The 16,018-nt window shown below is 33.3% G+C and overlaps 3 protein-coding genes across 7 annotated transcripts; all 3 read right to left on the bottom strand.

The window, feature by feature from the left end:
- Positions 1-487: 487 nt before the first annotated feature.
- Positions 488-4,044, bottom strand: LOC112766141 (uncharacterized). Of its 5 annotated transcripts, none has more exons than XM_025812012.3 (9): positions 3,834-4,044; positions 3,514-3,585; positions 3,271-3,360; positions 3,104-3,146; positions 2,626-2,732; positions 2,062-2,157; positions 1,441-1,631; positions 1,238-1,307; positions 488-921 (listed from the first exon to the last, which is right to left on the bottom strand). In XM_025812012.3, the coding sequence occupies exons 1-9, from the start codon at positions 3,930-3,932 to the stop codon at positions 808-810; spliced, it is 882 nt and encodes a 293-aa protein (XP_025667797.1). In that variant the 5' UTR covers positions 3,933-4,044; the 3' UTR covers positions 488-807. The 5 variants fall into 5 exon arrangements, with proteins under 5 accessions (XP_025667797.1, XP_025667793.1, XP_025667794.1 ...); XM_025812008.3 differs by having other exon boundaries at positions 1,238-1,310; positions 1,432-1,631; positions 3,834-4,043; XM_025812009.3 differs by having other exon boundaries at positions 1,432-1,631; positions 3,834-4,043.
- Positions 4,045-5,718: 1,674 nt separating this feature from the next.
- On the bottom strand, positions 5,719-8,606 carry LOC112764153 (uncharacterized). Its single transcript, XM_025809688.3, has 3 exons — positions 7,532-8,606; positions 6,114-7,207; positions 5,719-6,030 (listed from the first exon to the last, which is right to left on the bottom strand). Exons 1-3 carry the CDS (start codon positions 8,231-8,233, stop codon positions 5,985-5,987), a joined length of 1,842 nt encoding a protein of 613 aa, XP_025665473.1. The 5' UTR covers positions 8,234-8,606; the 3' UTR covers positions 5,719-5,984.
- Positions 8,607-11,788: 3,182 nt separating this feature from the next.
- LOC112764828 (cytochrome b561 and DOMON domain-containing protein At5g35735) lies at positions 11,789-15,949 on the bottom strand. Its single transcript, XM_025810623.3, has 4 exons — positions 15,085-15,949; positions 14,143-14,566; positions 13,366-13,623; positions 11,789-12,308 (listed from the first exon to the last, which is right to left on the bottom strand). Exons 1-4 carry the CDS (start codon positions 15,420-15,422, stop codon positions 12,003-12,005), a joined length of 1,326 nt encoding a protein of 441 aa, XP_025666408.3. The 5' UTR covers positions 15,423-15,949; the 3' UTR covers positions 11,789-12,002.
- Between the last annotated feature and the right edge of the window lie 69 nt (positions 15,950-16,018).

Here is a 16,018-nt window from a genome sequence, read left to right as displayed (position 1 = left end):
TCCAAATAGATTTCTAAAGAATTTCGCATAAGATATTTTTGTCTCTGACCTTAATTTTATTAAGTTAAGATCCCTAAATTTTATATAAGATAAATCCTAGTTAAATTCATTGGTTTTATTTGGACAAATAAATTCTCAAAAGTATGATAGAAAGATTTATATGTCTTACGTTTATAAAATTTAGGAACTTGAACATAATAAATTAATTTTTTTGGAGACGAAAATATCCAACACGAAATTCCTTAGCGACCCTATTTGAGTATATATCTTACGTTTATAAAGTTTAGGAACTTGAACATAATAAATTTATTTTTTTGGAGACGAAAATATCCAACACGAAATTCCTTAGCGACCCTATTTGAGTATATACTCAGTTTAAACTCTCCCTTCCTATCTTCTCTTCAAAAACCTCAAGTTGCAACCACACCAACTCTTAGGCTGAAAAAAATATATATATATATATATCTCCTTCAAGAATAATGCTCAATTTTTCAAAAAAAAAAAAAGCATCCGATATTTTATTGGATAAAATCTTACTGGATAATAAAGTCAGCAGGAAATCTCACAGGATGCTGAATTGAACAACTCAAACAACTCTGTAAGAAATCATCATTGTGGAGTATAGAAAGAAACCACCACCTAAAAAGTCTACTAAAATATTACCACTACTACAACCTTTCCAAACCAAAAGAACCACCATATGACTAGATACAAAATCATCACTGTTTGCAAAACTTATCTCTCAAGTTTCATAAATGGGCCATCAAGGGTGATATCGAAGACCCGTGATGAAGCGAGAACTCGTCCTCACGCCACCATCATATTATGATCGAATCCTGCTCCGGCTTGTAGTGGAGGAACCCTATTCACTCCAACATTGTGAAGCAACTGCTGTAGCCACCTCCTAGTTGTTTGGTCTTCCTGAGTACATGAAACCAGCAACACATCATGAAAACATACTATAAGGTCCAATGAAAGAATCATTAGCTTTGGAACCGAGAATCCCATGAAGAGAGTTTTTTCGTACACCAAGTCAACTCGCCCTCCCAAGCTACATCCAGTAGTGAAAGAGAGCGAGTCGGCGAAATGTACCCATGAGTAAGTACATGTACATAACTAACTTTTTCTAGTTACTACTCTTTTCTCTTCAAGGGTTCAATCTATGACTAAATTGATCAAGCAACCCAAACACATTTTACTAAATCATATGCATATTAATTCCATAAGTAGTACTTACACGAAGGCAGGTATTAAAAGTAGCATCTCTTAACATCTCCGGAAGACAGCTTCTTAGTGCATCACAAGCCCTGCTTTAATGGAAAGCCAGTTTTGTTAGAAACTTTGAACAAATAAAAGCAGCCACAACAGGGAAATTAGAGATAGGAAGGTTGAGAACAGCAACACTAAAAGATCATGGAAGTTGCACTCTACTTATCCAACCTCCGATTATCGGATAGACGAAGATAGCAACGAATAATGTGCTTCAAAAGGCGAGATGAGGGTTGCTCAGCCAGAGCTGCCACCATGTTCCCCAGAACTCGACCTACTGCAAAAAAGCGTTCCGCTGTGGTACAAACATAATCCAAACCCACATCATCCAAAAGAATTTTCTGAACTATAAAGGTTGCAACCTACAATACAAGAGCTTTTATTAGACAACCAAATATAAGATATTATATTATATTATATTATAGTATTATTTTGCATCCTACAATACAAGGATGCAACATTAACTAGCATGTAATATTTATGTATATTCACATTGTTCTATTAGTTCCAAAGAGGGGAAAAAGGAACAAGACAATAAGGTTCTTGAGAGAAAAGCTTATTCAAGTATTATAAGTATTCATTTACCATTTTATATCATGCCAAGATCACTCTATCAATGAAAATCTCATAGAACACATAAGTTGCAAAATATAGTGAAACACTTCTTGAATAGCATTCTATTGGAACAAGATAAAAAATGAAGCAGTAAATATCAACGAAATCAAAATTCATCCAAACAAAGTAATCTATTAAAAACAAATTGGCTAAAAACCAAGAACAAGTAAACTCAACTGTTTTTGACAATTCACTTCCCAGTTCCATAGTGCGAAGGCACAACGGAATTATTTCTGTTGAAAGAAGGAAACTTATAACTTCCGTATCATCAACCTGTGAATATCAACAGGAAAGTAATGATCACAATTGATAACAAAGAGGTACAATCTTATACATGTGACCGATGGCAGAAAAAAAATTCAACAATCATGCAAAGGGCTTAAAATAGTAGGGGAAATTTTATTCCCTAATTGATGAACTCATCCAAAGAAGTTGGATTTGTATGTCTCCATTAGGATATACCGAATTTTCAGATGCTGAACTTTGAAAATTAATAGATTTAATTGTAAATCTAACATAGGAAGCCACTGAAATAATCAACAAGTAGCTACTATTATTACTACATTTTTCTGTGTCACTTGTTAACTTCCATATGATTATCTATGACAAAGTTTTTTGTGGCAATACTTTTAGTACTTTAAAATTGTTCTCTTGTCAACATGAATGTTCCAATAAAAAAATTATTATACTTGCAATCAAGTATATATGCGTCCAACAACATTATCAGAAAGAATGCAGTACCTTCACTAAAGCACCAATGACACCAAGGCTAGTAAGCCTCAAATATTCAAATGGTCTTGACTTGCTTGTTGTATTAAGGAAAGGATACAAATATAGAGGTATATGAGCTGCCCATGAGAAAAAACAAGTTCAAAAAAATGAACAATTTTTTTTTGAGTTTAATCTGTTAGTGAGCCAGAAAATGCCAAGATGGATATGGGAATGTCAAAGCAAGCAAGAAAAATTTATATTCTTTAGTATAGATAGAAACTAATTATTGGACCAAAGACTTTCCAAGCAAAGCATCTTAAACCATTTTCTATTATGTATAAAAATGAATGAATTTTATTGGAGAGAGCAAGAGGCAAAAGTACAACTCATTGAGGAGAAGATATCCTCCAAAACCAAAACTTTTATCTTATATTTGATTGAAAATAGACTAGTAATTACAACAAACACACTAAATAGTGAAAAATGATAAAATAATAAGAGACATTACCATTGAGGAATAGCATCCTTGTATCAGGGTGAGATGCCACACACTGCATCAAGAACACAAAAAAGGAAAAGAAAACCTTAACAACATGGCATGAAAACAAGAAACATGGGCACAGAAAATATCCATGATACAAAATTTCATAGTACATTATTACAATCTCATCTCACCTGAAGAAGAGCAAGAGCATTGCACACTCGATTTGATTGAGCTGGAGTAAGATTTGGGGGCGAAAGAACAGGGTATATAGAAACTATTTCCTGGAAGCAAAAATCAAAGAAATTAGAAATTTCAAATTCTAGTAAATCACCACTTATGGAGAAAAAACAAATTGGAAAACCAGGTCCAAAGAACAAACATTACAATCTTGAATTCTTGATAGAAAACAATTCAATGCAAATAACATAATATACCTGTAAAAGCGCTGCAATGGTGCCAAAGGAATTCCACAGTAACAGAGCGAGATCTTGATATAACTCTCTCTTCTAAAATTCAATAAATTACTTGTGTCAGTGCAACAACAGTGTAAATTAATTACCAGAACAAAAAAAAAGAAGCTTAATCATAACACAAACATAACATCAAGAAATAATTTAAAAGGAAAAAACTTTATGGAAATAAAAATTAACCCATTTGCTGAAAAGTCAAAATCAAAACAATGCAGCTTTTTTGGTTAAGGATTTAATCCTTGTAATCCAACAGAAAGGAAAAAAACCGAGACTTTATTTTGTACCTTGGAGAGTTCGAGAAGAGCATTTTCTCGGAGATCGGGGTTGCTGAGTTCGAGAACAAGTTGCTCAGCAGCGATTTGGGAAACCTCAATCATCTTCATTGGCGATTGGCGATTGGCGATTGTGGATTGCGATGTTTATGAAATGTTTTTGCTACTGATTCTCACTTTTATACTAAGCTTTCTGCGTTTGTTTCGAAACATGCTTATTTGCTTACTACTCCCTCCAGGGTAGAATACGAGGGTATTATAGTCATTTCAATAATAACTAAAAGTCTAAATTCTAAAACATTTAAAAACAATAATTTATAATTGATTACGAAATTATCTATTTTTTTAGTTCTTATACAAAAAATTGGTTTTTTATTGGTCATATAAAATTTAAAATTCCCTAACATAACAAAATATAATAAATGTCTTTTACAGAAAAAAAAGAGGTATTCTAATTTATTAACTAAATTATTATTAATTTCAATCTTTAATTTTTTTTTTTAGTTTAGGGTTTCACAACAAAAAATTTTCTATATCTAACAAAAACACACAGCAAAACTAAAAAGGCTATGTTTTACAATATTACATTTCAATTTACCTTTTCTAGGATTTTACTAAAAAAAAAAACCTGATATACAAAAGTTTGGATGGGTCGATTGTTCAAACATACATCAATCTATTAAATTTAATGCATATTTCCAAATTTATTTAAGTAGTTTGTTTAGTATAACTTTTTTTTACTTAATTTCCCATTAAATTCAATACAAAAATTTATTGATATATAAGATTAAAAAAATTATATTATTGTCACATACAAATATCAAAGCAATGCTTCCTTATTTTCCACAAAACCCAAAAATAAAAAGAAAAAAAATCCTTCTAATTTCAATTGTAAAATAGGAAAAAAGGAAAAAAAGAACACATTATTGAAACAAGTTTTTTTCAGCCTCTTGTGTACATGCATGGCTACTATTTGTTTGTGTGGGATTATTCTTTTGGTGGAATTGTGATTGCTGGTAGCTTCAACATGAAATGTAGCCATGTCATTCAGGTTCTCAGATGATGCACTACAAGCAAATGGGGAATGTAAGTTCCATAGGAGGAATTGAAGCAGAGGCAGAAATGCTTGGCCAGGTAAAGTATATTTAATAAAAGTTGTTTGTTTTAGGGGTGAGCACGGGTAGCGGGTACCCGATTATTCATCCGAACTCGAACCAAACAAATCAAATTGGTTCTGGAACCGACGGGTAATCGGGTCCAACCCGAACCAAACCAATGACATTTGTTAATGATTGGTTCGGGTATCGGTTTTGGGGGCGCAGAACCCGAACCAACCCATATACCCGATCATAATTAATTAAATAAAATATATATATGACTTTTTATGTGTTTTTTAACTCATAATCCTAATTCTATTTCACTAATGTTTAGATTTTAATGTGTTTTGGTTTTAGCTTCTTTCAAAGATTATTCACTAGACTTTTGTATTTAACTTCTAATATTTCTATTGCATTTTTATATTTTCATTAGACAAGATTATTTACTATTAATATGTTTGGATTTTGATGAGTTTAGTTTTTAATGTATTTGATATTTAATATGTTTGCATTATTTCTGTTGATGTTACATGTTTATTGTATTTCTTGAATTTTTAAGATAAAAATTTGTCAATTTAGTTTTTTTTATGAATTTCAAAGTCATCGGGTACCCGCTACCCGAACCGAACTAATCCGCTCTTAATCGGTTTGGTTTGGTTCGGGTACAAGCACAAAAAAAACGTAAATCCGAACCAAACCAAACCAATTACTTTGTGATCGGTTCAATTCTAATTTTACATTGAATCCGAACCAAACCGACCCGTGTTCACCCTAGTTTGTTTGTTTCTAGATATAAATCATGATAAAAGAGTATATATATACATGTCAATTGCACTTAGACTTGGGAGATGTTGAGTCCTGTGTTTCAGGGCCAAAGAGGTAAATACATAGCTTACAAAATATTTCTATACTTGTAGAAGGGCAGATTGGCATGCATTTCTTGGTAACAAAGTTGGATTCAAGGTGGCTAGAGCTTTCATATCACTTTTCTATCCATCACTTCTTTCTTTGGCTACTTTTCATTCATTGTCAAATTCCAATTCCTAATATCCACCACACCTCCATACTAAACTACACTCTTCTCTTTATTGCCTTCATCTCCAACAGCAAACCTGTCCACAGAGTTAAACAAGTAAATATCAAAGCTCAATCAATGGATAGGGTGAAACAAGTTTAAAGAGAAGCGCACACTCACATATAGCATTGGTAATGAGGACCAACTCTAAGATAACCCTTGTATTCAATCTTGGCAGAAAAGGGTTTGAGTTGGAGCCTGACTCTGGCATAAGGAACAAGCTGAGGAAGATTTGACCCTTTCTCGTAAGCCCTTTCATCGAATTCCATCAATACATAGATCAAACTTTCTTTGCTAGTGTGGGGGCAACAAAAAATATTTGATACCATCCCACTGTTGTCCAAATCATCTATGGGCACTACTGCCACAAGCTTCTTCTTGGACAAGTCATAAATATACCACGTCCACCCCATTTCACCGAAGTCAACAATCAGAACATAATGGCTGCATCCCAAACAAAATACTTTTCGAGAACAAGCTTCAGGAACTGACGGAAAATTGCAATCAACTGCTTCCCAGCTGTTAGCCTTGACGTCATATGACATGAGCCACTGACGGTTATACTTATAATCAACATAATACAATACAATGCGGGTCTTCTGGTGACTCTTGTTGCTATCCTCCCAAATAAAGTAAGAGCTAGGAGTGCACGTGAGATCTGGCAAGAGAGCAGAATTGGGCACTTCCCTTTTTTCCCAAAGACCTGATTTTAGGCTATAGATCTCAACCCAATGTGCAGCTACTTCATGACCCCCAAAGATGTACAATTTGCCATCGTGTGGGACTATTAAGGGATTTGATCGATGGCAGAACATGCTTCCACATATACTCCAAACCCAAGTAGAATCCTTAAACTTGAGGCACCACAGGTTTGATGGGAAAAGATCGTCCAAACTCAAGTTCCATTCTGGTAAAAAAGTAGCCAAAAAACCACCTGCAAAGAAAAAGCAGTGACCAACAGAACAAAATCCTTGAGAAGTTGGTAACCGACTGTTGTCGACGAATAGATCATCTTTAAGTGGCCATTCAGGAGTTACACGTCCTGTTTCATCAAGTTTAATAGTGCCATCTTTCATAAAGTTGTCGTCATTGATAGCTAACATCCTGTGCTTGATGATACTAGTGAAGCTCCAACCAGTCTCGGTTTCCTCTGTTATCGAATCCCCATTTTCCACCAACATATATAAACGCTTTGGATCAGAAGAACCAGCATCCTTGAATTAGGGAAACAATTAACTATTAAATAGGAAAACAATCGGATTAGGTGGAATCTCAGGTGCAGTAGACTTCATTTGAAGTTGATAGTTAAGATCTGTTAGATGATTTGACTGATTTGACTAAATTTTCATCTAACAGCTCTCAACTATCAATTTCACCTGAAGTCTGACTGCATTTGAATTTCCACCGTCATATTATCTACGACAGAATTAAGTCACCATAAGTTTAGTGCAAGTAACTATTAAATAGAAAGCTCTGCAGTGTGATGATAATAAATAGAAACGCCATAGTTATCCAGTTAAGAGGATGCAGAAACGGACCTCAGGTTCAGATTTCTCGCATATTCCGTCAGCAACATCTCCCAAAACAGCACCTTGCAAAACCGCAACAACACTTCCCCACCAGCTGTCAAAATCCGCGTTCGATTCAGCAGTGTGCCCCCAAACCCTAATCTCATTGGCGGCCTTAGCCATCAGATTCTTGCCACCTTCAGTAACCTGTGTGCCCACCACAAAGGCACTGAAGCTGCAAGCATTCACAACAAAAGCTCCAACCTTAAAGGCCTTCGCTTTTTCCTCGATCCAATTGACGAAGAACCTTGCTCCCCAAGTTAGGTCATTGTAGGAGAAATCCCGTGCGGAATATAGGTTCCAAACTTCCGAAGTTGAAGCAACGAGGACGACGAGGTTCTCCTTGGGTAGGGATTCGGGCTCGTAATTCCGGGCATCTACGAGGTCCAAAACGACGCCTTTCGACTCTAACAAATCGCAGAGGCGCGTCGCTAGGGCTTTTGAAGTTCCGATTTGGGAAACGAATAGCATCTTGCCACGTGGATCGCGTTCGGGTTGTTCGGGACTGCGTTTGGGTTGCTCGAGATGGTGTGTTGTGAGGTTCTTTTCGTAGGGGCTGACGCGCATGAGACGAGACTTGCAGATTAAGAACAAGGTTGTGGCAGTGGCCGTGGCGGCGCTGACGGTGGAGAAGAGTGCGGGTGCCGACATATCTGCGGGTATGATTGGCATGTTGCTTTCTGTTTTAGCTTTTAGGTCACAACACTATCTTAGTGACTGGGCCACTTATACACAGTTTCTTAACAAAATACTTCTTTTTTGTTGAGGTCATAGGCTTCTTAGTGACTGGGCCACTTTACTTACTTGGTTTTTAGGTCACCAAACACTCCTTTAGCCGCTTTTTAATTTGAATATGGAAGTAAAAGAAGTGTTGAACTAGCATACGGGAAGATGGGTGCTTCATCTCGTTGTGGGATCAGAAAAAGCAGAATTCGGACTCTGCGAATTGTGTCCCTCAAAACGTAAAAAAAGAATTACCCAGAACAAGAAAAACGGAAGGTCCGAATTCCACGTTTCAGATTTCAAATTCCATTAGCTGCAAATTGGACCATGTGATCTGTGAAACAAAATTTTATGACCAAAGAACTCGCATGGTCCGAGTTGTTCTCCCTTTAGCTCAGAAAAAATTGTCTCACATTTTTGTCTTGTACACCATAATTCCATATCTGGGCAGATCACACCCAAGCCTTCCATATCTATAAATTTGAGCCCTTTTTTCGCCGCACCAAGCCGAAAAAGTAAATTTCGATAAAGAGAAATGGCAAAACTATGAATCAACTCTTTTTTTTTTTTTTAACAACTTATGAACTGATCTAACCCATGCAATGCATGAAATTTTAAAAAGTTTCTTATCAAAATACTCTTTTTTTCATGGTGGTCTGTTACTGAATGCTTGTTCGCATTTTTCGATCTATTGGAGTTGTTTTTCTTCAGCATGGGGAATAGTGGTAGAGATTTTAGAGCGGATGTTGGTAGAAATCGGAAGAGGGAGGCTAGTTTAATATTTAGTTGTTGAATCTTCTTCACATAGGTCGAATTCTCATATTTATTATTGTAATGCAATTGTCTGGGTTGACTTTTATTTCGAGCTGTGTGAGCATGAACTTGAGGGATTTTCCGGCTTTCTCATCTTTTACATTTTCAAATTCGACATGAAACTCAATTTATGGTTGTCTTGAGTTTTCGGTGAATATGGAACATATTTTATATATTTACTTCATCAATAATTGATATTATTAGACCACAAAAAATTATAACGGAATTCTGGTATAGAATATTGCGCTCTCTCTCTCAATATATTGTTTTCTATGCTTTGACAGAAATAGTTCAAAAATTTTGTGAATGTCATAGTGCATAGAATCACGAACGAAAACGAATTTTCATACACATAACTCACTCTCTTATGAGTATTCTAAATAATTTTACCATTATGATACATCATTAAATTTGTGGTATCTTCCACCACATCAAAAACACACTTAAACAACTCTCCTCTTCGCAATAAAATTGTACTGAATTTTACCTTATATAGGAAGAGCACTTAACACATTCCCCACGTATTGCATCTCCAAGCAATTAGATTCAAACACGTGTTACCACAACCCCACGTGTTGCATCTCCAAGCAACCAGTTTGAGACATATGTCATCACGCTCCTCACGTGAGTCAACACACTCCCCTCGCATTTTGGCAGCACGTTACCCGTGTGTTGAACCTGCCCTTTTGACATGTCCACCAATTCATAAATACACCAAATGCATTCATTTCCAACCAAAACACCAATAATATTTTCATATGGATTTGGATACTCTAAAGTTTGAATTTTACTTTAGAGAGTAAAGTGTGATCTTCTACCCTTGAAGTTTCTCTTTCATATTTATTCTTGATCCCACCTATAAAATAAATGGTGAGAGATCACACTTTATTCTCTAAAGTGAAATTCAAACTTTAGAGGATTCAAATCCTTTTCATATTATAAAAAATGAGCCTATGAAATTATCTTTTTTTTAGTTTTTATAAAAAAAATTGTTTTTTATTGGTCAGATATAATTATAGTTATTGAAATTGAACCGAACCGATCGATTTGATAAAAAAAAAAAAGGTGAATCGGACTCTATACCGATTCAACTTGGAGTGAACTGTTAAAAACCAATCAAATTTGGTGAAAATCGGTTCAACCGAACTATTTGGAATTGAAATTTTGTTCGACAAGGTTCAAACCCCTATCCTCATAAAAAGAAGTATCATTCACAGTCACTAGGCTGTTATAATATTTGTTAATTTATATGCAAATTAATCTATATATATATATCATCAAATAATTTATTTTAATTTTAGTTATAAATTCACTCATTCTTAAATTAATTATATTTTTATTTAATAATAATTATAAACTCATTTATTTTTTTTTTATAATTATATAATGTCTATTAATATTATTTTTTAATAAATACTTGTAGTATATAATAGTATAATAGATATAAACTAATTAATAAATTATTAAAATTAAAAAATAATAGTTATTTTAATATAAAAACAAAATAAAAATATTTATGATAGAGTAAAAATAACAAAATATTTATTATTTCTGTTCCATATTATTTTAAAATAGCTTGATATTCTTAAAATATTAGTGAAACATGTATTTTAAATTTTAATTTTAATTTTAAATTTTTAACTATTTTTTATTTTTTATTTACATAGGACCGGATCAACCAGTTCAATCAATAACTCATCGGTTAAACCAATAATTTAATGATTTAGTAATCTAACCGATTTGATCATCGGTTCGATTCTGACAACTATGGATAAAATTTAAAAGTCTTTTATAATGGTATGACAAGTAAATGCTAACATAACAAAATATAATAGATGTCCTTTACAGAAAAAAAAAATAAAAATGAGGTAGTCTAATTTATTAACTAAATTATTATTAATTTCAATATTTAATTTGTTTTTTCTAGTTTAGCGTTTCACCAGCCAAATTTTTCTATTCATGTATTATATCTAACAAAAACACACAGCAAAACTAAAAGGTTATGTTTTACAATATTACATTTCAATTTACCTTTTCTAGGATTTTACTCAAAAGAAGTATTACACAATAAAAAAAAAATCTGATATACAAAAGTTTGGAGACTGATTTTTATGGTTATGGAACTAATGAGTGTGTAGTCATCTATTATGGAGTATTGGGGTGCTTAACTACAGTGTGGGGGCAGCTTTTTGTGACATTAGGCAGGAGCAATTCGGATGGTCCGAATTGCTGAAGAATAAAATATATGGTGCAAATCAGATGGTCCGATTTGCAAGGAGCAAAAATTTAAATTTTAGATGGTGCAATTCAGACCGTCCGTTTTATTTTTTTTTTAATAAATTGAAAAAACAATTCGTAGGGTCCGATTTGATTATTATAAGATTATTTTGAGGGGGAGGAGGAGGCAGATCGGACCCTGCGATCTGTGATAGCAATACGGACCGTCCGATTTGTAATGGAGAATTCGGACGGTCCGATCTGTCCTTACCTGATCCCACACTGTTGTAAAGCACACACTCTCTCCATAAACCCGTACTACTCCACACCCTTTTCCATAATAAAAATAAAAAGCGAAGTTTGGATGGGTGGATTGTTCAACATAAATCAATCTATTAAATTTAATGCACATTTCCAAAATCATTTAAGTAGTTTGTTTAGTATAGTTTTTTTTTTTTTTTACTTAATTTCCCATTAAATTCAATACAAAAATTTATTGATATATAACATTAAAAAAATTATATTATTGTCTTAGACAAATATCAAAGCAATGCTTCCTTATTTTCCACAAAACCCAAAAATAATAAGAAAAAAATCAAGTTCTAATTTCAATTATAAAATGGGCAAAAAGGAAAAAAGAACACATTATTGAAGCAAGATTTTTGCAGCCTCTTGTGTACATGCATGGCTACTGTTTGTTTTGTGTGGGATTATTACTAGTCTTGTTTTCTTTTGGTGGAATTGTGATTGCTGGTAGCTTCAACATGAAACGTAGCCATGTGATAATCTCAAAAGTGAGTATAATGGCACCCAAAAACGCAATGATTCCAATGTATGCCCATTTCCATCCAACTCCTCCTTTCAACATTGAAATCCCTTTGAATATGTTTATGACTATGATTGCAAGTAGTCCATAGCCAAGAAAATGATGGTACATATTCCAGTATTTCCTATAATCATCAGTAATCTTTGGCTTTAACCGAAATGCCAACATCTGAAAATGCACAAAATTCACTACACTAGATTAGTATGCATGCTTCAATACAAAAATACAGGGTATGCCTAGATGTGGCTAAAAATGAGCCAAATTCGTTAGGCCGGTCCGCTAAGCCCATCAAAAGGCAGATATTTTAAGCCCGCCAAACTCGTACTGCCAAATTCGGGGAGGGGGGTGGTTTGGTAGTACGTAACAGCTTGCCAGACCAGATTATTTATTTATTTATTTTATAAAAGAAGAGTGAATACTGCAAAAATATATATAAAGAAAATTACAAATTAGAATTTTCATACACACCACTTTCACCTTTTGCCTTTTTTATTCTTTTTCTTTTCATCTTTTTTGTTATTTTTCCTTTTCCAAACACACACTGTGCCTAACTCAGTTTATCATAATTAAACTAGTTTTTGTATCAAATGTCTCTATATTTTTGTATAATAACAATATCTAAGCAGATAAAATAGAGACAATAAGAACAATTTAAATCGTTTTTCTTAATATTTCATTTTATTGTCTGTAAATCGAAGCCTCAAATCACCCTAAATAATTAAGGTTTAATTACTCTGTTGGTCCCTATAGTTTCGTGAAATTTTCAATTAGGTCCCTATACTTTTTTTCTTTTTAATTGGGTCCCTACACTAAATTTTTTTTTCAATTAAGTCCCTTTTAGTAGTAATTGGCTTAATTTTATAGGGACCCAACTAAAAAAAAAATTGGTATAAAGACCTAAATAAAAGGAAAAAAAAAAGTGTAGGGACCGAATTAAAAAAAAAATTTGATGTAGGGACTCAATTAAAAGAAAAAAAAGTATAGGGACTTAATTGAAAATTTCGCGAAACTATAGGGACCAACAGAGTAATTAAACCAATAATTAACTACTAATGTCATAACTATTTACTATAATATATCATTATTCTGAAATTTTATTGGTTAAATCTGCATAAAAATTAGCTTCATCTTACATACAACTATATATGTGCATGCATGGCTTTATTAAGATATAAATTGTAGAAATCAAACTATAGACAAAAAAGAGAGAGAAGAAGAATATTACTTGGATTGTGCTAAATGTGAAAATGAGAATGCCAAAGGTTCGATGCGTGTGGAAGGTGTAATACTCTGAAGATCTTCCAAGACTAAGACCAATAGCCCAACCAGCAGTGCCAATTAGAAAACCAGTTAATTGGAAACCAACGTGGATATTGAACCAAACTTTGTCCCAAATAAATGGAAACACTCTAAAGTACCGAGCTATTATTACTCCAATTGGTAGTAGTGTTCCCCACCCTATGATGTTTAGAACTCCATGCACCTGATTAATTCATTCAATTCCAACCACAAAAAACATTACTTATGTATATATGTATTGTATGTCTCTACAAAGCACACAAGCAAAGAATTTATTCTCAATATATAATACCCATTACTATTGTTTATTGATGATGCATGCTTACTGGGTATAAATATACAAATAATGAGGTATATGAAATAAAAAAGTAAGGTTCATGATATGAATACACTTGTAGGTCTTAAGAAGAAAAAAAAAAGCAACATTAATTATAAATTTGAAGAATCCATCATGCAAAGATATGTATGTAAATTTAGAAGGAAAAAAAAAGTTATAAATCAAATCATATTAAACGTTATATCAGTTGTATTATTTGAACATATACGGAGATGTCTTTATGTAAAGATAACAACTGAGAACCATTAGATGATTTGATATGTCTAACTAAATTATCTAACATAATACAATGCAACATCTTGGTTATGATTTTCACATGAAGACATCTGTAGCCACCTCGGAATATAAAGGTGATAAGAAACTTACTGATCTAAGGAATCTCCGGTTCTGACCATAGCTTTGGCCATCGGGAGAAGTGATGTTAATTGTCTCAGTGCTATCCACATTCTGAAGGGTGACTCTGTGCTGCAATGGTTGGTCACCATTAACATCATCTCCAACTTGCCACACATGGTTAAGCCTAGTTATGTTATACTCTGGAAAAGGAAGGATCAACTTTGCATACAGAGTAGTGCATTGCTTAGTGCCATTGCTCCATGCTTGCTTATCCAACACATTTAGCCCAAACTCCGATGGAGACGTCGGCCAAAGCCTGCAACCCTTTCTTGTCTCTTTGGTTACGTCATACGTGTGCACATCCGTCGTCCCCTTGTTGTGTTTGATGGCTATGATGGCTTTGGTTCCCACCATCTGTGGCTTCTTTCCTGGGTTCACACCCCATGCTACCCACCTATTTGCATAAATACAAGTTTTGAATCCGATATGTTCTTATAATTAATAAGAAAAAAGATTAAAGACAAATGTTAGGTGAGTAAATTTTTCTTATATCATTTGCATTATATTTGAGCCAACATTAACATTTTTCTTTATAGAAAATGAAATTTAACATTAGGGATGAAATAGACCAGACACAATCTAAGTTTTGACCCGACCTATCTTTTCATAAGCCTGATTAACTTGTGAGCATATATAATGATAGCCACCATAGACTCCAACATATATAAATAGTTATGTTATAATTAAAAAATGCAATGAATAAGGTTTAAACTTTTAATCATCAATGAACAAAAAAAAAAGTTATAACTAATGAACTACTTATTTTAATGATAACAATGAATAAATTTGATTGCATTCATAAGATAATAATATAAAACAACTGTATGTTAATGACTTGGTACATTGGAATTAAACACTGATATGCATATCAGACTAGAAGTATTCATGCATCATATAATAATAACTACCCACCCTTCATAGTGTCTGAGCTTTGCCCGGAAAAAGATCTCAATGAGTGTGCCATTGACGGTGGTGGTGTTGGTGCTGTTGTTGGTGGTGGTCAAATTGCTGTAGTTCCAGGCAAACTCGGCGTCTAGAGTGCGCAATTTCTTGCAGCCTGATACATTGAATTTCCTTGCTTCAAGTTGATCAGCAAAGTCATCACTGCAGTATAATAGAGGATTTGTTGGACCATAATTGTTATCACCAAATGCAACAATGGAGAGAAAACCCAAAACCAAAATGGTTATTAGTAGTGGTAAGGTAGTTTTAGAAGAAGATGCCATGCTTTGTTGGCCTTTGTTCATCATCTTTGTTTCTTTTTCTTTTGGTTTTTTATGGTAAGAGGGAATATATATATAGATAGAAAAATCAGTACTTTAAGTCTTTCTTTGGTGTAACAGAGTTTTATAACAGCTATGTTCTTTCTTTTTTGCTTTTTCTCTTTTTCTCCAAAGAGATTGGCAAGATACTTCCCCATCCAAGAGGATAAGAATTTATACACCTAATATAATTCACCAATATATGTTAGGTACAAAAGTCCTTTTTAATTACCAAAATTAGAGTGTTGTTTATTGTCAAATTAATTAATATTAATTCACCAATATATGTATATACTTTGAACACATGATTATAACTATCATCGTGTATCATTTAATCTGCAAACACTTATGTTATTCTTAGATTTTAATATAATCTTTGTTCTATTATCAAACTAACTCTTTTTTGTTTTATCTTCCAATTAAGTGATAATAAATATAGCAACCACGTTTAAGGTTGCATTGAGTTAGCATCCATAGATACCATAGAACATAAATATGTTTGATTACATTGAAACAAAAACATAAAAAATAAGACATAAGTATTATATCTTAATGTGTCATGTCTTTAAAAAGATAAATGAAGC

Source organism: Arachis hypogaea, chromosome 17 (genome assembly GCF_003086295.3).
Source record: "Arachis hypogaea cultivar Tifrunner chromosome 17, arahy.Tifrunner.gnm2.J5K5, whole genome shotgun sequence".
In the NCBI taxonomy this organism is placed as follows: Eukaryota; Viridiplantae; Streptophyta; class Magnoliopsida; order Fabales; family Fabaceae; genus Arachis; species Arachis hypogaea.
Note: the sequence above shows the minus strand (reverse complement) of the source record. Positions and strands in the feature narration are given on the sequence as shown.